This window comes from Notamacropus eugenii, chromosome 2 (genome assembly GCF_028372415.1).
Source record: "Notamacropus eugenii isolate mMacEug1 chromosome 2, mMacEug1.pri_v2, whole genome shotgun sequence".
NCBI lineage: Eukaryota > Metazoa > Chordata > Mammalia > Diprotodontia > Macropodidae > Notamacropus > Notamacropus eugenii.
The window spans coordinates 103,171,385-103,191,971 of record NC_092873.1 but is presented as its reverse complement, the minus strand read 5'-3'; the positions used below and the strand labels follow the sequence as shown (position 1 = coordinate 103,191,971).

At 44.2% G+C, this 20,587-nt stretch overlaps 2 protein-coding genes across 4 annotated transcripts in view; one reads left to right on the top strand and one right to left on the bottom strand.

Annotated features, from left to right (window-relative positions):
- Nucleotides 1-20,587, bottom strand: part of GUCA1A (guanylate cyclase activator 1A) — a 101,402-nt gene that overhangs the window by 39,180 nt on the left and 41,635 nt on the right. For 2 of the 3 annotated variants that reach the window (XM_072642093.1, XM_072642092.1), the window contains exon 2: nucleotides 14,410-14,493. The gene's annotated coding sequence lies outside the window, so the exon portion shown is untranslated. Of the gene's footprint in view, nucleotides 1-12,565; nucleotides 12,842-14,409; nucleotides 14,494-20,587 lie in introns of those variants that run through there. The other variant, XM_072642094.1, reaches the window with a different exon arrangement.
- Nucleotides 13,084-20,587, top strand: part of C2H6orf132 (chromosome 2 C6orf132 homolog) — a 45,752-nt gene continuing 38,248 nt past the window's right edge. Inside the window, exon 1 of the mRNA XM_072642091.1 lies at nucleotides 13,084-13,228. Coding sequence (XP_072498192.1) covers nucleotides 13,084-13,228 — 145 coding nt within the window. The remainder of the gene's footprint in view (nucleotides 13,229-20,587) is intronic.

Here is a 20,587-nt window from a genome sequence, read left to right as displayed (position 1 = left end):
CAAGCTGCCTAGAGATGCAGGTCTTAATATAATAGCTTTAGTCCCAGTATTTAGATCTTATATTCTGATGATAATGACTTCTAATAATAGAGAAGAAAGGCAAGGCTGAGGGTGGAAACTGAGGACGGAGTAGAAGGAGGCCCAAAGGGGAGAAATAACAAGAGAAGTCACCGTAACCACTACTGCTTCATCTACTCTCTGATCTGGGATCTCAAAGCACTCTGAGATTGACATTATGTCTGGGTGGCTGACAAAGGGGTTATGGAGAAGGAGACAGAGTGAGCTGGATGGTGATGACCATCCCCCTAGCTAATATCCATGCTTCCAGATTCTCCCCACTCTGATCCATCACTTACATAAAAGCCAGTATCACCTTCGTCATCATTATGGCTAGCATTTCAAATAGTGCTTTAATATTTTTAAGGTTCTTTACATAGGCTATCTTGTTTGAGCCTAACAATAATCCTCTGTAGTAGGTAATATTATTATGTTCATTTGGAAACTGAGGTTGAGAAAAGTTAAGTGACTTATCTAGGGTAATAGTACACAGGCCTGACCACTTTCTTCCTCTGCCCAAAAATCTTCCATGACTCCCTGTTGTTTAATGGATACTTTGGCCTGGATCTCCACAGTCTTGCTCCAACTTACCTTTCCATCTTTACTTTCTTTTATGCCCCCTTTCACACTTTATGATAGATAATACAGTCAAAACTTCCAGCTTCCCTCTCCCCTTCCCATCTCATCCCAAAGTCTCCTGCTTCCATGCTTCCTTATATAAGCTGCCTTCCATTCCTCGTCTCTACCTTCTTAACTTCCAGCTCAGCTCAGGTGCTTCCTCCATAGCCTTCCCTGATCCTATCAGCTCTAAGCATTCTCACATTTTCCTGCAATTTTATGCCTAGTTCTCAATTTTTTTGCATCTATCACATTTCAGTTGATTTTACTATATGCCAGGCATTGACTGTGCCAAGTGCTGGAGAGACAGCCAAAAGCCAAAAAAACCAGTCTCCAATCTCTAAGGGGAGAAATAAACATGTACCTAATGAGGTATGTACTCAGTAGATGGCTGGTAATCTCAGAAGGGAAGGTACTAGCAGCTGGAGGAAAAAGGGAAGAACTCTTGCAGAAAGTCAGACTTAAGCTGAGACTTGAAGGAAGCCAGGGAAAGTAAAAAGCTGAAGTGAGGAGGGAAAATGTTCCAGGCATGGGGAACAACCAATGCAAAGGCATGGAGATGGGAGATGGAGCAGTAGGTTCAAGGACTGACAAGTGGGTCATTTTAGCTGGATTATAAAGACTGTGGAGCAGAGTAAAGTGAATTTGGATTGGAAAGGTAGTAAGGGGCCCAGTTAGAGACCCCAGTTACAAAGTGGAAGCAATCTGAAAGTGCGTATAATGTAAAAATAAAAGCTGTTGATAAAACCAAAAGTGACCAAAAAATTAAAAACTAAATGCCAAGCAGAGAAATTTGTATTTGATCCTAGAGGTAACAGGGAGCCACTGGAGATCACTGAGTAGCAGGTGGCAAGGTGAGTCTATACTTGAGAAAAATCACAGTGGCAGCCAAGTGTAGGATGGATGGGAGAGGGGAGAGACTTGAGGCAGGGAACCCAGTTAGAATGCTACCTTGGCAGCAGGTGGTACAGTGGATGGAGTACTGGACCTGCGTTTAAATCCCTTTTCAGACACTTACTGGCTGGGGGACCTGGACAAGTTCTCTAGAACCCTCTTAAGCCTCAGTTTTCTCATATGTAAAATTATAATAATAGCACTTACTTCCCAGGATTGTTGTAAGATCTAAATGAGTTAATATATGTAAAACCCTTTGCAAACCTAAAGTTCTAAATAAATGCCAGCTATTATTAGTATTAGGGACAGCTAGGTAGGGCAGTGGATAGAGTACTTGGGCCTAGAGTCAAGAAGACTGATCTTCCTAAGTTCAAACCTGACCTCAGACACTTACTATCCATGTGACCCTTGGTTGTCCAGGGTCACAAAACTAGTAAGTGTCTGAGGCTGAATTTGAACCCAAGTCTTCTTGATTCTAGGTCACAGAACTCTATCCATCCACTGGGCCACCTAGCAGTCAAGTCTGCACCTCTTTGGCCTTCATTTTCCTCATCTCTAAAATGAGGAAGCTAATGAAATGACCTTTAAGATTTCTTCCAACTCAAAACATTTAATCCTTTGCCATCTCTGAACTTTTTCCCTTTTTTGCATGTTTATTTTATGACCATGCCAGAGGCTGTAAAAATCATACAAACTGCTAAAACTTCAGGGGGATATGGGTGAAATGCTGCTCTTGACACCTTGACCCTTTCACCAGACTCTCCTTAAGTATTTCTCAAACATGAAGCTGTTACACATCCAGTCACTTCTCCCTGTTTACCTCAGTTTCCTCATCTGTAAATGAACTGGAGAAGAAAATGGCAAACCATTTGAGTATCTTTGCCAGGAAAACTCCAGATGGGTTTTCAAAAAACTGGACATGACTGAACAAATTTTTATTATTTTTCACAATATACCCTTTCCCTACTCCCAGTAAGCTGTAATCCCTTTAAGGGCAGGGACCATGCCATTTTGTACCTTTTTGTACAATATGCACATTGTAGACCCTTCATAGTGGTTGAGAAATGGGCAGAGGAGATTGGCCTGCTTCTGGCCTAAGGAGACACTTAGAAGCAGTCAAGAAAGCTATCAGGAGACTGGAACCCTCACCACTGAGGAAAAGGATGGAAGAGGTGAAAGGTCACTGTAAAAGAAGTTTAGAAATTTAAAAAAAGGAGGGGTTCCTAACCCCGATCCATCCGAGCACAGCAAGACCAAGTCTTTCCAGGCTAGGACCTGTCATTTACGCAGGCTTGGAAAGAAGTAAAAAGGCCAAGGACCTCAGGAGATTTCTTTGTACCTATATCTTATAGGAAATAGCTAAATGGATAATTTCTGGTTTTGAATTTTCCTTCTACAATTTCTGGTCTAATTTCCTGGTCCAAACCCAGATTAAGTCTCATTGGTTCCAGGAAGTCTTCCCTTCCCTCAAGTCCACAATGATCTCCCCAGCCATGCTGTAGAAAGAGCTTTGGTTCTGGAATCAGAATATCTGGGTTCAACTCCCTCTCTCTGATAAGTTACTACCTGTGTAACCTTGGACAAGTCACTTAATTTCTCTTGGTCCCTCTGTGGAAAATGAAGAGGCTGACCTTCATGGTCTCTAAGAGTCCTTCCAACTCTAGAGCTATGATCCTAAAATACTACCACTAGATGGCCTCTGAGATCCCCCACTAGGTGGACTTATTTTCCTTAGGCAGTAGGCAGCCATTGATGGTTCTTGAGCAGAGGTGAGATGTGTGGTTTTGAACAAGCCAGCCCCTCTGGGTTTCATTTTCCCCATCTTTAGGATGAGGGGGTTGGACTAGGTGGCCTGCAAAGTTCCTTCTTGCTCTAAATCTATAGTCCCATGAGGAAAGTGGTATTTGAAAAATAAAATTTTACATTCAAAAATCACTTTAAAGTTGACCAAGCATTGTTCTTTCCTCTGTTGCCAATGTGTAAGAAATATTGGGAGAGGCTGGGAAAAGGGCATTCAACTAGGAAGGTGCTTTCATAATCCAAATGTGAACTGATGAACTCCTGGACTTCGGTGGTGGCATCGTGGATGGAAAGGGTTGATCTAAGAGACTCAGCTGGAACTCTTGGGGCCATGGCCCTGTGTTGGAAGAGGAAAAGTGAGGTTAGTATATCATTTCAGCTCTTCCCCTGCCTCCTGTCAGGCGAGTCTATCCCAGACCATTCCTGTCCACTGGACACCCACATGTTACCTAAGGAATATCCACTTGTCTTGTGTTGTTTCTCAAATGCCTTTCCTATTTGGTCAGGAAATCCCATGTTGGAAATCTGTCCTTGACTCTGGAAAGAGGAGAATCCCAGATTCCAGGCCCTATCTCCATCTCAGATTTCAGGTGACTGATGATCAACTCTGCTCTCTGGGGTTACAAGGTAATTATGAAACTAGCTATTTAATTATAGGAATGGTGCTTTTGTCTGTTTCCAGTGGGGAGCCCTGTTATTTGACTGTTTCTTTTACTGGGGGACCAAGGGTGTTGGTTGTTATTATTAGGTGAGTATAGTTGGGACTGAACATAAACAATACGAAGGGCGTTGAACTAGATGGAGAATTAGGCCCCATCCTTGCCCTAGGGAACCCCCACCCTGTGCTCCCCATCTTGAAACTTGTCAAGCTAACAGGATGAAATCCAGAGGAAGGGGACAGAGGGAGGATACTGGAGGGGGCTGAAATCTTCATAAACCTGGGTTCTGCTCCCCACCTCAGTCACTGTGGTGGCCTTGATAATAGCTTGGATGCAAGGCCTTTTCTAGACTCTGTTCAGCCATCTGTAAAAGAGGCATAACAGCTTCATGTCTGAGAAACCCCTTTGGGAGATTCTGGTGAAAGGATCAAGATGTCAAGAAGGGCATTACACCCATACCCCGCTGAAATTTGTATGATGTTTCCAGCCTCTGGCATTGCCATAAAATAAACAAAAAAAGAGAAAAAGTTCAGAGATGTCACAAGATCAAAGGTTTAGAGTTGGAAGAAATCTTAAAGGTCATTTAATCCAACTCCCTCATTTTAGAGATAAGGAAAGGGAAGACCAGAGAGGCTGAGATGACTGCTAGGTGACCCCGTGGATGGAGAGAGCCCCGTGCACTGGAATCAAGAAGACGAGTTCAAATCCAGCCTCAGACACTTACTAGCTGTGTGACCCTGGACAAGTTATGTAACCTCTGTCTGCTTCCGTTTTCTGGTCTATAAAATGGGGGGAATAATATAACACCCACCTCCCAGGGTAGTTGTGAATATCAAATGACATAATTTTTCCAAAGTGGTTGGCATTTAGTAGGTGTTTAATAAATGTTTATTCCCTTCCCCTCCTCCTTTGTCCAAGGTCATACAACTAAAAGTAGGAAAAAAAAAAAGGAATTAAGCCCAGGTCTTCTGACTCCCAACCAAACTACACCATACCAGTCTTATTCTTCAGCTCCTGCTTCTCCTTCATCCCTTGCATCCAATCTGTTATCAAGTTATCATCCTTTCTTCTGAAAATTAAAAAAAATTTTTTAAAGTATTTCTTCACATTTCTTCCTTTGGTGGTCTCTGGACCACCAAGACCCAACCCCCTGTGCCTAACTGATTGTAAGAGAATCTGGTCTCTAGTGTTTCCCTGCTTTGAGTTCACAGAGCCAGTCATGATGTAACCTTTGTTTGTCCTAGATAAGGCAGGAAACTTCTGTTTGTAAAAGTTGCACCTCTTGTATGTGACTGTCCATTGGAGGATCTGAGCCTTTACAATAACTCACACAACTAGACATATCATCAAATAAATAGGTATAGTCTAGGGGAGTAACATTTATTAAAAGCACTATTAAGAAGTGCCTCCTCAGGATGCCCATCAATTGGGGAATGATTAACAAGTTATGGTATATGATGTGGTGGTATATATATATATGGAATACTATTGTGCTATAAGAAGTGATGAGCAAGATGTTTTCAGAAAAACCTGGGAAGATTTAGACAAACTGATACAAAATGAAGTGAGCAGAGCCAAGAGAATGATGTATACATTAACAGCAATATTGTAAGGATGATCAGTTCTGAAAGACTCAGCTACTCTGATCAAGACAGTGATCCAAGACATTTCCAAAAGACCCATGATGAAAAATGCTATCCATGTCCAGAAAGAGAACTGATGAACTCTAAGTCCAGATTAAAGTATACTTTTTTACATTCTTTATGTGTGTGTGTGTGTGTGTGTGTGTGTGTGTGTGTGTGTGTGTGTGTGTGTGTGTGTGTGTGTGTAAAATATGGCTAACAGAGGGGCTGCTAGGTGGTGATGCGAATAGAGCACTGGGAACCAGGAAGACTCACTTTCCCAAGTTTAAATCTGCCTTAGACATTTACTAACTATGTGACTCTAGGCAAGTCACTTAACCCTGTTTGCTTCAGTTTCTTCATTTGTAAAATGAGTTGGAGAAGAAAATAACAAACCACTCTAGTATCTTTGCATGGAATCACACATGACTGAAACAACCAAAAAACAACAAAAATAGAAAAATATGTTTTGCATGACCTCACATGCATAATCAACATCATGTTGCTTGTCATCTTAAGAGAAGGAGGAGGAACAGGAGGAAGAGAATTTGGAACTCAAATTTTAAAAAAACTGTTATAAATAATTTTTTTTTAAAGAAGTGCCCCTTACAGAACCCCAGTTGCCAAATATGTCCAAGGTTACCACAATAAGAACAAAATAAAACCCATGGTCACAGGGTCTTCTTATGTCCCCTCCACAAACTTCATGATCCAGTTACACTGGTCTATTTGAAGTTTCTCAAATTTCTATCTCCTATCTCCATGCCTTTGAACAGGCAATCTGCCATACCTAGGATGCTTTCTCTTCTCATCTCCATCTCAGTTTCCGTTGCTTTCTTCAAGACTCAAATCAAAACCTACTATCTGGACTAAACCATTCTCAATCACCTAGCTGCTCATACCTTTCTCTTTGAGATTGCCTGCCACCTACTATGTATATAGCCCATGAGCCTCTCATTATCACCATGTTTCCCCTATTACAATGTAAGTTCCTTGGAGGCAAGAGACTGTTTGCTGCCTCTCCTGGGATCCCCAGCATTTAGCACAGTGCCTGGCACATAGAAAGGGTTTAATAAATATTTGCTGACTGACGACCATAACAGTAGAAAGGAATTAGTTTCTTTAATAAAATATTGGACAACATGAAAAAAGGTATGAAAATTCAGATAAACTTGGGAAGACTTATATGAAAAGATGTAGAGGATAAAAAATGTAGTGAAACCAAATAACAACTACAGCTCTGGAAAAGAAAACACACTGAAAGACATCAGGATCCAAACTGATAAAATGATCGATCTTGATTTCAGAGAACTAATGATGAAACATGACCTTTATTTCCAGAGAGAGGTGGTGGACTATGATTGTAGAACACAGCATGGTCTGTTAGACATTATATATGTGTGTGTGTGTGTGTGTGTGTGTGTGTGTGTGTGTGCCAAGCACCATATTAAGGGCTGTACAATTATTATCTCATTTGATCTGTATACCCTGGGAGGTAGATATTATTATTAGCACCATTTTACAGATGAGAAAACTGACATAAATGAGTTAAGTGACTTGCCCAGGGTCTCACAGCTAGTAAGTATCCCAGACTGGATTTGAACTCAGGTCTTCCTGACTCCAAGTCTAACACTTTCCACTGCATCACCTGACTGCCCTTGTTAAGAGGAACGGTTCCATGGGAAGTGGGGGAGAGGAGTGCTGTAATGGGGAAGTGAAAGTGATAGTTCATAAAAGACCAAAAAATATTAGTACAGCAAATTAAATTAAAGTAAATTAACAGGCCTTGGTTGGCAGATCTTCATAGATTTCAGAGGGTTGTCTGTCTGTCTTGTCTCTGCCTAGTCCCCAGCTCTTCCAATCCCGACTGCACATACCTGCCACTTTCATCGTGTCACTCACTCCCTTGCTCAAGAAGCTACATTTCCCCTATTATCTATCACGGAATAATAACTCTAGATTTGGAAGAAATGCCAGAGATCATCTAGTCCAAATCTTTCATTTTATAGATGAGGAAAACTGAGGGCTAAGAAGCTTTAATGACTAGCTCCAGGTCACACATGTCAGAGGCAAAATTTGAATCCAGAACTTCTGGCTCCCATCTGGTATTCCTTCCACTGAATCACAAATCAAGTCCAAATTCTGAGACCCTCAAGAAATATTTGTACTCTCTCATTTTGGGAAAAGAGGGGGAAATTTTTAGAATTCAAAATCTAAAAGTGAATGTTGAAATCTAAAAATAAGAGGAAAAAAAGGAAACACACTCCTTGCCGTTAACCTAACCAATATCATGTCCTACTGCTCCTCCCGTTAGCTATGTCATAGGAACATTGATTTATATCTGGAAAGGAACTCAGAGATCAGTGAGTTCAAGCCTCTTATTTTGTAGATAAGGCACAGAGAGGTTCAGTGACTTCCCTGGGGTCACACAGCCAGAAATTGTCCGAGATGAGACCTGAACCCAAGTGTTCCCAGCTCTGAGAACATTACCCTGTCCAGGACGCTTTGATGCCTCTTCCCTTCTGATCTCCCCTAAAACACACTAACTTCTTTCTTGCTCTTATCCCTGTGCTAAATTAGCTCCTGTTGTTCTCTCTGTTTGGAATGGCTGGCCTCCATACAAACCCTACCCACCTATTTTGTGAGGCCCTCCTGGACACTGGCAGCCCACAATGACTTTCCCTTCTCTGAAATCCTAGAATGCCTAATTATAACAATAACTAACATTCACATAGCACTTTAAGGTTTGCATCATATATGTTATATCATTTGATCCTCACAACTCTATGAGGTATGTGCTATTATTATCTATTTTACAGATAAGGAAACTGAGGCAGGTTCCAGTTGAGTGACTTGCCCAGGATCACACAACTAGTAAATGTCTGAGACAGAATTTAAACACAAGTCTATCTTGACTCCAGATCTATCCACTATGGTACCTGGCTGCCTCTACGGTGCCTATAGTCAGCACTTCTCAATTTAGTACTCAGTTTCTCCTTCCGTGTTTCATATGGGCTGAGCTCACCTCCCCAACCACAGATTCTAAGCTTCTTGAGGGGAGTGATCTCATCCTATACTTGTTTTTAAATTCCCAGCTCCTGTGTGCTTCCTACCCATCCACAACTTGGAATGCTTTCCCTTCTCTCTTTCTAACTTAAAATCCTCTCCATCTTTCTAGGCCCACTTAAAATCTCAGAAAGCTAAGGAGGTTTCCTGGGCCACTCCAGCCTGCACAAAGATCTGTCCTCTTCTCTGAACTCCTGTGGCATGTGCTGCCTGTGCCTCTAGGATTCCAAAGTGTCAGAATGGAAGGGGTTTCAGAGATCACAATCCAGCCCCCTTATTTTATAGATTAAAAAGCTGAGGTTCTGAAAGAGGAAGTGACTCTCCCACAGTCACACAGCCAGAAAGTGGCTTCAAGCAATGTCTTCTGACTCCAAACCCAAGGGCTCTTTCCATTATATCCTGCATGCTATGTGCCTCTCCCATTTTTGGAGAGAGAAGCAGACAGAGACAGAGGCAAATAGACAGATATAGATATATATAAAGAGATAGATACAGAAACATAGAGATAGACATAGACATACAGCTATAGACAGACAGATATAGATACAGAAATAGGAGGATATAGAGAGATAATTAGATACAGATATATAGACAGATAGATATAGATGCATAGATGAATAGATATAAAGAGATAATTGGATACAGATATATAGACAGATATAGATACATACATAAATAGATGTAGAGAAATAATTAGATACAGATACATAGATATAGATACATAGATAAATAGACATAGAGAGATAATTAGATACATAGATATAGACACATAGATAGATAGATATAGATATAAAAATAAATAGGTAGATATAGAGACATAATTAGACACAGTGTCAACCTGCCTTGGTAGAAGAGTTCCTCTCATCATGGAGCTCCCTAAGTCAATGAAATCATAGGTCCAGTTCCTATCTATCAGTTGATCTATTTATTATCTATGTACATGGATTCATATATGTGTGTGTAGTATATGTAATAGCTTAACTTGTTCTCTATGTGTAGGGCTTGTCTCTATGATGAGATTCTGGGCTCCCTTGAGGCAAGAGTTATCACTCACGGGGCTTAGCCAAGCTGGATACATCTCTATCTCCCAGCTATCCAAGTCTCCAAGCCTTTTGAATGGCTGTCCCCCTTTCCCACCTCTCCTCTGCCTCTTATAATCTTTTGTTTCCTTCATTAACAGCTCAAGAACCTCCTCCTCACATGATGTCTCTCCGGACCCCCCCAGCTGCCAATGCCCTCCCCCTCAAAATTTAGCTTGCATTTATTTTGCATATAATTTCCATTTATTTATGTATGTGTTATCCCTTTCCTTCCCCAATAGAATGAAAACTCCTTGAGAGAAGAGTCTGTTTTATTTTTGTCTTTGTATCTCCAGACTAGCTCCATGCCAAGCACATAGAAGGCACTTGATAAATGCTAACTGATCGATTGATAGTGGATAATCAGCATTCAGTACATTCTTTCCTATGGTTAAACAGCGAATGTCTTTAGTGGTTTAAGAACTTTTGTCTCAAACCACTCCTGTGTGAGTAGGTTGTACAAGTATTATTATCCCATGTTATAGATAAGAAAACTTCAAAAGTTAAGTGACTTATTTAAGGTCATACGGAGGGAACCAAAAGAATGGGCAAGAAATTCAGGCAAGCCTTTCCCTCCTCCAGAAGCCCGGTTATCATTAGATTGCCCTTGAGGGCAGGGACTGCCTTTGCCTCTTTTTGTATCCCCAGAGAAGGCCATCTCCAGTCATCCAGATCTATATCTGGTCACTGGACCTAGATGGCTCTGAAGGAGAAACTGAGTCTGGTGACCTTGCACAGTCCTCCCTCACTTAAATCCAGTTCACTTGCAAGTCATGACATCACCTTCTCAAAGTCATGGTCCTCTTCTGAAGGACAAACAAGAACAATCCTCAGTGCTTAGCACAGTGCCTGGCACATGGTGGTGGTTGGGCAGGGACTTATTGTTGTCCAGTCTGTGAACTCCAGAGTGAAATGGGTTTAAGATTTAGAAAGAGAGAGAGAAGCAAAAGAAGGGAAGGAAGGAAAGGAAGGAAGGAAGGAAGGAAGGAAGGAAGGAAGGAAGGAAGGAAGGAAGGAAGGAAGGAAGGAAGGAAGGAAGAAATCTAGTTAGTAAACCCCAAATTAACTGGGCAGCTTTCGGCCATCAAAATTTACCTTCCTTTGTAGAGGAGAAAAAGAGGAAGAGGGAGAGAGGGACAGGAGAAGCTGAGTTGCCCAACTGGCTGGGTCCCCATTCAGGCAGCTCAGACTACTTATAGGTTGTGCTTGTTCTTCATTTTCAAAGAGGACCATAGCATCAGGGAGATGATGACATGACTTGCAGTGGACTTTGATTTCAGTGAGGGAGGGCTGTGCAAGATCACTTTCTTCTCCACATGTAGTAGGTACTTAATAAATGATTTATTGAATTGAAATCCTTACCAGCTTTCCCTGTTCTGGTCACCTGTCTCTAATCCTCAGTCAGAGCACCAGAGACAGAATTTGAACAAAAAATTCCTAGGTATAAATTCAGTGCTTCCATTCCTCCCCAGGCTCCACTCCTGACTCTCCAAACTAGTTCCAATGACGCAGAAGCCTCCTCACCCTGGAAATTCACTTTTCCCCTGGATTTCACCATATTAGAAGTACACTACCCCCTCTCAACACCTTCCTCTGATTGCTTGGTTCCTCCCACAACCTCCATTGCAAGGGAAGCTCCCAGGCCAGTCATATCTCTGTTCCTCTAGAGGCTCCACTCCTCATCCTACCCCATGGATATCTTCTCCCTCCTATCCCCACCCCTTTTCTGCTTCCTTTCATGTGTTGCCTTTCCTAATTAGAGCAGAAGCTCCTTGAGGGCTAGGGCTTTCTTTATGCTCATATTTATATGCCCATTGCTTAGTATAGAGCTTGGCATAGGATAAGCACTTAATAAAAACTTTAATGACAACTTGTTCTGCTCTTTCCAATACGTGCTATTGTAATTAAATATGGGCTTTGGACATGAATGGGTGGCACAAAAAGCATCTTTACAGAATGGAGAGCAAGAGCAGTCAACCTCAGGACCTTATCGGGTCACAGGTGTCTCAAAGGTTGGGGGACACTAGTTTATTGAGATCAGAAGCTTTCATGCCACACTGGTAGAGTCAAATCAAAGCTACAAGCATCTGGATACCTGGCAGCATTCCTGGGCCTTGTGTAAGTCAGATAGAGGAAAGGGGAACTGAAAAGAGGGGCTGCTAGGAGGGTAATTCAGGGGAAAGTCCAGTATCTGTCTGTGTCACTGAATCGCACACTTTACAGCCTCCCCAGCTGATTGGCTTGTCAAGAGGTATAAACCTGACTCCTACCCTTTCCTCCCTCATCTTTCCCTCTGACTTCCAGGCCCTGGAGCAAAAGGGACCTAGAAGAGTTATATCCACCCAAGGTAACCTGGGACTTGCTCAGGCATCTGATGGCTTTCCTAAAGAAACCCCTCAGTTCCTTGCATGGTCATAGGAACAGATTTAGAGCTGAAAGTAACCTTACAGTCCAACCTCCTCATTTTACATATGAGACAACTGAGGCACCCAGAGGTCCAGTAACTTATCCAGTAAGTGTCTGAGCTCCTAAGTTTCAGCTTTGTAAGAGTGTCCGGGAGTCATAGCCCAGACTTTCTGACTCCAAGGCTAGTGGACTGTCTACTAGGCCATGCTGCCTCTAGTTCACATTTACTAAATGTTTGTGGAATGAGACTGAAGGACTGAGAAAAAGGAACCGGGTTTGAAATCTACCTCTATTCCTCATTATCTGGGCCAACTCTGGACAAGTCAAGATGTTCTCTAAGCTCTGTTTTGGTTCCAAATCCTACCTTTGGTCCTATGAACCACAATGGACATGAACCCTTTTCTCAATGAGTGCTGGAGCAGTGGGAGAAATCAAGGAACCTCAATTCCGTGGGTCTCGCAAAGACTTGCCAGGGAAGTCCTAGGTGGCCATCCTGAGACGGAGGTTTGCTGGGCAGAGATCCCCAGACTACCTGAGAGCTAGGCCAGCCGAACAATGGCTGGTTGTAGGCAGGAGGCAGGCAGGAATGTGACCCGGGGAGTTGGGCGGTGGGGCGGCTGCTGTGGCGCGGAGGCTGGGCGGGGCCAGGTAACAGCAACCAGCCCTTCTACCTGTCCAGGTGCCTCCCATTTCCAGGACTGCTGCGCAGCCGACAGCACCTGTACCCCGTTGCAGCTTGTGACGGGGCAAGCACCGGGACGGGGGCATGGCTTCTTAGAATCTTCCCTCCGGGACAGACCGGGGCAGAGTCCAGTCAAACTCTGCGGATCCCCAGAGTAGGGTGGGAGGGAGCTCTCCGCACCCCAACACAGACTGGGCAAGATGAAGAAGAACCAGTCGGTGCAAGGGACCTTCAGCAAACTCTTTGGGAAGAAACATACAACTCCCACGACCACCTCCTTGTATGCCACCAACCCGCCCTGGATCTTCACCCAGGAGGTCCCCATAGAGGGGACCAGGAACTTTGGTGAGTCGATTCTGGAGTTGGGGCCGGAAGGGGGAGAGCTCTGCTAGTGGGTGGGGCCAGGGAATTAAAGGGTCCCCCGAAAGCCCCCACTGAAGGGCTTGGCCCAGTGCCTTCGCTCGGGCTCTCTCTGCAGTGAGCTGAGAGGCGCATGTGCCCAGAGAGCGCGAATCTGAGGTTCTGTCCATGGATTCGGTGCACAGCCGGGAGACGTGAGGCTCGGAGGAGGGTGGATGGGAAAGGGACGCGTTAGAACCTGTGAATTAGGGAGAGAGAGAAACTGCTGGGGAAGGGGGAGGAGAACTGGGGGCCTGATTACTGGGCTGGGCTCTGAGAAGGAGGTGCTGTTAGGATCCAGAGGGGGGAGTGTGCATGTGTGTCTATCTGTGTGTTCATGGAGAGGATTCCAATGGATCCCAACGCAGGACTTCCTTCTCACTCTTCCACAGTCCTCTTTCTGGAGTTTTTGTTCTTCCTCTATGTTGGTTAGGTAACTTTTTTTTTAGTTCTCACAGTCAGAGGGTTTGTAGCAGGGCCCGCCTATGGAACTTCCTAATCCCCCACCCCCTTTATTTTTATGATCTGGAAGCGTTTCTGCCTCTCTCGGCCTCAGTTCTCTCATCTGTAAAAAAGGTTTTTTACTAAATGATCTCTAAAAGTTCCAACTCGCAATCAAAGAGAGGGCTGAAGGACTCACTCTCTTGCATGGCCCTGCCTTACCCTTACCCCTGCCTTCCAGGCCCTGACCTGGCCACAGGCCCTGCCCAGCGTTGCCACATTGGGGCCAGGTTGGTCAGAAGAGCCACAGGGGAGCCAGCTGTTACAGGGTCATCTGAACCACTCTATCTATTCATACTGCCCCTCCCACTTTGGTATGTTTGGGTTTTCTATCAGCAGAAAAAGTCAATAGAGGTGGGGGTTGACTGCCCTTGGTGCCAGTACATATGAAGAAATGACTCACATTTTCACTTATTAATACTGACTTCCCCCCTTCCATCTCTGTTATCAGAGTCATTCTGGGGTCAGGATTTCTTTAATGGTCTGAAGGGACTCCGTAGGGAAGAAGGGGGCTTCTGGGAAGGTGGGAAAAGTGCTCATAAGATCTTAGAGTCCTAAGGCCATCTAGTCCAGCCCTCTCCTCTCAAAGTGGGGAAACTGAGGCCCAGGAAGTTTTAGTAACTTACCCAAGGTCACCCAGGTCCTCTGACCCTTTCCAGTGCACCCTACTGCTGTACTCTCTGCTTTGCAAGGTCAGGATGGACAGCCATCTGAGGAAGAAATTAGTGCACAGTTCAGCCAAGCCTCAGCACTTGGGCCTTGTGTCACCTTATCAATTCATCTCCATACAACTTGTACTTCCTCTAATTTGGGGGAAATGGAGAGTGGAGGGGAAGAAGATTCAGTTTTGGGCCAGTCATAAATGAGCTTGTATCCCTGGAGATATAGCAAGGGCAAGCTACAAGAACCCCACTTGGGGCCCCTGCAGTCACTAGACACTAGCTGGTTCTAGTCTCCTGCTTCAAGGATCCTTTTTTTATTTACTACAAGCTACATCGGCAGCAGCAGGGTTTGCACTAGTGGTGGGGTGGGGGGACTTGAGGAATCTGTGATTGTCTAAATAGAGAGAAAAGTTACTTGCATCTGGCCCCTGACACGAGTTCTTCACAAGCACAGTCCCCACCACCAGCATGTGAAACGCAGAAACAAACTCAACAAATGCAAAACATACCCCAGGTATTTGTAGTTTATACAGTCAGTGAGCAAAGAGGTCTGGTGAGGAAGGGATGGGGCAGCAATTATGAGGATGAACTCAAAATGGGCATCCCTCATCTGCAAGATGATGGAGTAGGACTGCTTTACCATCTTCTTGACCTTGAACAAGTCAAATGACTTCCCCAGGATTCGGTTTCCTCAAATGTAGCAGGAGGGGTTTCTTCTGAGTTCCCTTCCTCCTTTAAATCCAATAAATTGAAGCTGTGTGTTTGGGGGAGGGGGTAGAGCCCAAGGTCTGCCCTGATATATACCCTGTGTGTTCATGTGCCAGGCAGAGCTCACAGGACCCTCTTGGCTTTTAATTCAGTGGGATTGAGAAGGAGTTGGGCATGAAACTTTTTTTTCTTTTCATATCCTCATCTAAGCTCTGAGTTGTGGGCTGGGCAAAGCAGAGGGCATAGGTAGGCCAACAGAAATTAGTCAAAGGTAGCAACTGAAAAAGAGAAAGGAAAAGGAAACATTTCTGTCTCAGTCTTTCCTGACACTTAGAACCTAGTGAGACAGTGGAACAGGGAACCCTGGATCCAAGAGGTGGCTAGTATCCTTCCTAGGTTTGGGCAGGGCCAGGAGCTCATCAGGACAGCTCCCTCTCCCTAGGGCAGGGCCCTGGCACACAGCTGACTCAGCCTGGGCTCATCCCAGCACAAGTAGGGGTGGAAAATAAAGCATGCATTGGGTAGTCAGTTCTCCAGGGTTTCCTGTGTGCTAACTGAGTTGGATGCTAGTGGGTGTGGCAGCTGGCCCTCCACCCTGTCATACAGGAATTGGGGTGGGTGGGTATGTATGGCATGGGGGGCTATGTATGGCATGGGGGGCAGGGAAGGATTGTGTATATCAAAGCCCAAGTATGAGAAGAATGAATTAGGAGTCAAAAGCCCTGGATTCGAGTTCTGACTGCTATTGACTGCCTCTGCACTTCACTACATTTACTCATCAAATGGGGCTAATATCTATTCTGATAATCTCCCAGAATTAGGAGAATCATACACTCTCATAATTGACTTGAAAGCACTTTGAAAAGCACTAGGAATTATACAAATGGGGTTTTATTTCTACCACTCCTGTCTAAAGATTATTTCCAGCTTTCTTCAGCTCTTTTCTCCTAACTATCCTGTTAGACATCAGGGGAAACTGATGCTGAGAGGGATGAAGCAACTCCCTCAAGGTCACACAAAGAGCTAAAGACTAGACCCCTCAGCCCTCTGCCTGTGATATTGCCTCTGGAGCCTGGGGTGATGGGGATTGGCCCATCAGGAGACAATAGTAATAGAGATGTGGTGGAAAAATGTAGAAGAATTTGGGGGGGGAGGGGGAAATACTAGGAGCTTGAAATAGAATGGGAAAGTCCTGGATCTCCACCCCCGACCCCTTCCCCAGATGCACAGGGAAAGTGCAGGGCAGAATGTACGTATATTTTTGTTGGTGGAATTTTAAGAAAAAGATTAGAATCCTCTCTTATTAGTACAGTTGCCTAACTATCTCTGGTATGTCCATCAAACCCCTTAGCTCTAGGTAAGATCTCCCGTCCTAATGAGTCTTGTGGAAGGAGCACTGTGTTTGGAGTCAGAAGATTCTAGGTTTGAGTCATGACTCCCCACCCTTTACTAGCAGTGTGACCGTGGACAAATCTTTCCACATCCCTGCACCTCATTTTTCCCATCCATAAAGTGGGGTTGATGTGAATAATACCTTCACCGTCTACCTCTCAGGGTTGTGGTAAGGATAAAATGAGATAATGAATGGGAAAGCACTTTGTGATCCTAAAGCACTCTAAGCATTAACTCTTGTGTTCATAGTTGTGGTTATTCCTTTTAAGCCAGGGTTATCCCTTACTTCCTGAAGACCTGGAAGGGAAGTTGTGTTCCCCAAGCTCCTCTTCATTCCTTCCTTCATTACCCTTCTCCTTACTCAATAGAGCTATACTATTTGCATGTCAGCTTCCTGGTGGGTGGTCACCCACTCTACCCTGTCTTTGAGGAGAAGCAGCCTTGGGTATCTTTAGAGGGTCCAGAGTAGGGGGTCTCTATTTCCTGGTTACCTTGTGTCTGGTGGATGGATGCCCAAGATCCAGAGATGGCATAAGCATTATTGGCTAATGGCTCTGGGTCCGGAAGGGATCTCTGAGATCATCTAATCCAACCTCCTCTATTTACTGATGGGGGAACTGAGACCCAACCAGGTTAATCGATTTGCCCAAGGTGACACAGCTATAAAGTATCAGAAGGGGTATTTGAGCCCAAGAGCTCTACTTCCCAGGTCAGTGTTCTCTTTTGTACCAGACCTAGGCCCGCCCTTATTGAAGGTTTCCTTAATGCCTCTCTAATTGGCTTGTACCCCAGAGCCATTTGGCTGAGTGCAGTAGAGAGGAGGCCACCACCCCAAAATCTCTGCAGTGTATATGTCATTACTGTTCTTAATGTTCAGATCATATTTTACACATGCTCTCTCATTTTGGTTCCACGTCAACCTAGTACAGATATTACTATAATAATAACATTAACAACAAAAATAATAATGGCTGGCATTTGTATAGTTATCTCAGGTTTATAGAGCACTTCACATAGGTGATCTCTTGATCATCTCAACAATCTGTGTGGGAGGGGCTATCATTATCCCCATTTTACAGATAAATACACTGAAGATGAAACATAAAACCATTTGCCCAGAATGGAACAGCTGGTAAGTGTCTGAAGCAGAATTTGAACTTGGATCTTGACTCTAAATGCAGTACTCCATCCACTGTACCACCTGGATTCTTACTTTTGTAGGTTAGGAAATAGAGGCTCCTAAGACTTCCTAGGGGTTGCACAGCCAGCTAATAACAAGTTGGTCCAGGGCTGGAACAAAAGGCATTTGCTCTTTCTCGGGCATCTTATTAGAATTGGGATTCTTAACCATTTTTGTGTCATGGACACCTCTGGCAGTTTAACAAAGTCCCTGGACCCCTCAAAATAATGTTTTTCAACAAATAAAATACATAGGATGACAAAAGAAATCAATTATACTGAAATAACAATTATTAAAAAATAGTTTGTAAGTTCACAGCCTCCGGCAATAAAGGAGAATTAAAGAAAGCCTCATATAGGACTTGGGCTAGGCTTTGGCTCTTGTTGGGCCTCTGGGAGGGCATTCTTTATAGATGGAACTAAGCTAATCTCAGCCAAGACCAGGTTGGCACCAGCAGAGAAGGCTGACCTGTGACTTTCTTTCTGGAGATGTGAAGGAGACTTTTGTTTGTGCTCCTGTTTCCTGGAGGTGTTCTGTGGTTTGCCTGGAGCTTTGCACATACACATACTCAATCTGCCACCCCTTTCCTCCCCCAGCTGCCCCCTCTGCAGTACATGTATTATATAATAACTTGTTGTTGTTTTTGTAGCCAATTTATATGGTGCTAATCAAAGAGTCCTAGATTTCAAGTCTCCCAGCCTGGGTTCAAAGCTTGTTTCAGTCCATCTTTAAAATAAGAAGGTTGAATTAGATCATGGGGTCTTAACTTGAGGTCCAAAAATCCTGAGGGAATCTATGGATAGATTGGGGGAAGGACGGTGAACTTGAACATTTTATTATTTTAATAACTGTTTCAATATCCTTAATTTCTTTGCAACCCTATATATTTTATGCATCTAAAAATGTGATTCTGAGAAGGCTTCTCCAGACTTCTAAAGGGATCGATTAACTCCAACAACTTTAAGAACTCTCGTGCCTATAAGACCTCTAAGGCACCTTCCAGTCCCATGATCCTATATTTCCCAGGAAGGATAGGGTGGCTCCCTGCAACCCCACCTCCCAGCCATTCCCCATATACACACTCCATAGCCTGTCTGTGGTTTCCTCTATTTCATACTATCCTTTTCCTATCCATGATCATCTCCCTTCCCTCACCCTCACACAAGCCCATGGCCCCCTCTCTAGCCCTGCCATTCTTTCCTTTATGCTCTTTTTGGACCACCTCCTTAAATTCCCCATGCCTTCTAAAACTCCCTCAGTCTTTGGACTAATCCATCCTCTCTGCTTTTGCTCTTGAGTGAGGTAATCGCTGATTACTCAGGAGTCCCTCTGGAAAGGGCTGGAGCTTTTTAACCTCTCGTCCTTCTCACCTGCTAATTACCGAGGAAGGACTTCATTATGGTCAATTACTGGCTGCATCCCTTCCTTCCCCTCGCCCTCCCTCTGCTGGAAAGGATGTGGCTGCCCCCTGGCTGGCAGGGATAGTGGATTAGAATAGGACCTGGGTTGAGGGGGCCTGGGGTCACTGGGATTATTCTGGGTTGTTACTGCAGTAGAATTAAACCTCTGTCCCTACCTAATTCCCCAGGATCCGATTAGAGACTGCCCTCCAGCCTGTAGCTCTGGGGTCATTTGGGCTCAGAAGGTCACTGTCTTTGCCCCCAACTCTTTCTCCACTTCCACCCTACCCTGAAGGCAATTCTATCTTCTCAGAGTATTCAGTCAACAAGCATTTATTCCATTCCATTCAGCCGAGAAGTATTAAGCACCTACTACATGCTAGGTACTGTCCTAGGTGCTGGGCAAACAAATACCTGAAACAATCTCATCCTAAAAGAGCTTTCATTCTGAGGGTGGGGAGAGGATGAACTAGGTATACAAATAAATATAGGATTAAGATGACCCTAGAGTCTATTTGCCCAATCGGATAAGATTTGGTGGGGGGATGGGGGAGGAAGTAGTGGGTAGGGAAGCTGAGTTTGTTTTTTTAGAAGTAAAAAAGGTCTAGGATGAAGGGGAAACAGGAGCCTGAAAACCTGGAAATTCTGCCTAAGAGCTACTTGATGCCCTCGTTCTGCCTGTCTATCTGTCCAACCCTAGCTCTACCTGCCTGCTTATTAGAATCCTAGTTGGGGATTTAGCCCCAGGAGCACCTCCAGGAAACCTTCTGGACTACCCCAGCCCACTTGATATTTCATCCTTTTTAGCTCTCAGTCTTCATTTGTCTGAGCCACTTGTGGAATCACCCACTCCTAGAATGTCCAAATTGCAAGAGATTTAGAGATAATCTAGTTCACTCCCTGCTTTTTACGGAGGAGATAAGTGAGCCCCAGAGAAGGAAAGCAATTTGCTCAAGCCCACACAGCAAATTCATGGTAGAGCTGGGAGTAGAACCCAGTTCTCCTGACTGCTATAGTGTTTGTTATACACCACTGTTGTACTGTTAGCTAGTTTTTAAAGATCCTGCCAACAGACGTCAATATCCCACACACTGCCTTTGCATGTGAATACTAAATGGATCAGGGCATTCAATCCTTCAGAGCCTGGCTGTTAGCTAGCCAGAAATAAGACATAAAGGCAGGAGGAAAGGGTGGGAGAGAAAGGATTCCGGGCCTGGCAGTCACCCCGGCTCCGCGGGGCTCCAACCTCATGACTCATTGCTGGGCATCCTCCTCCTCCTCTTCCTCTTCTCTCTAACTTTCCAGGAATAGGATTTCTTCAGCAGAGTCTGTAGAAAACTCATAAAGAACCACAAACAGCTGGAGCACTAATGATGCCTTTCCAGCTCTTGCTTCTTGCATCTGTCCCTGCCCTTCCCTCCAAGACTGCCTGTCACTTTTCTTCACCAACCTACCTATGAGG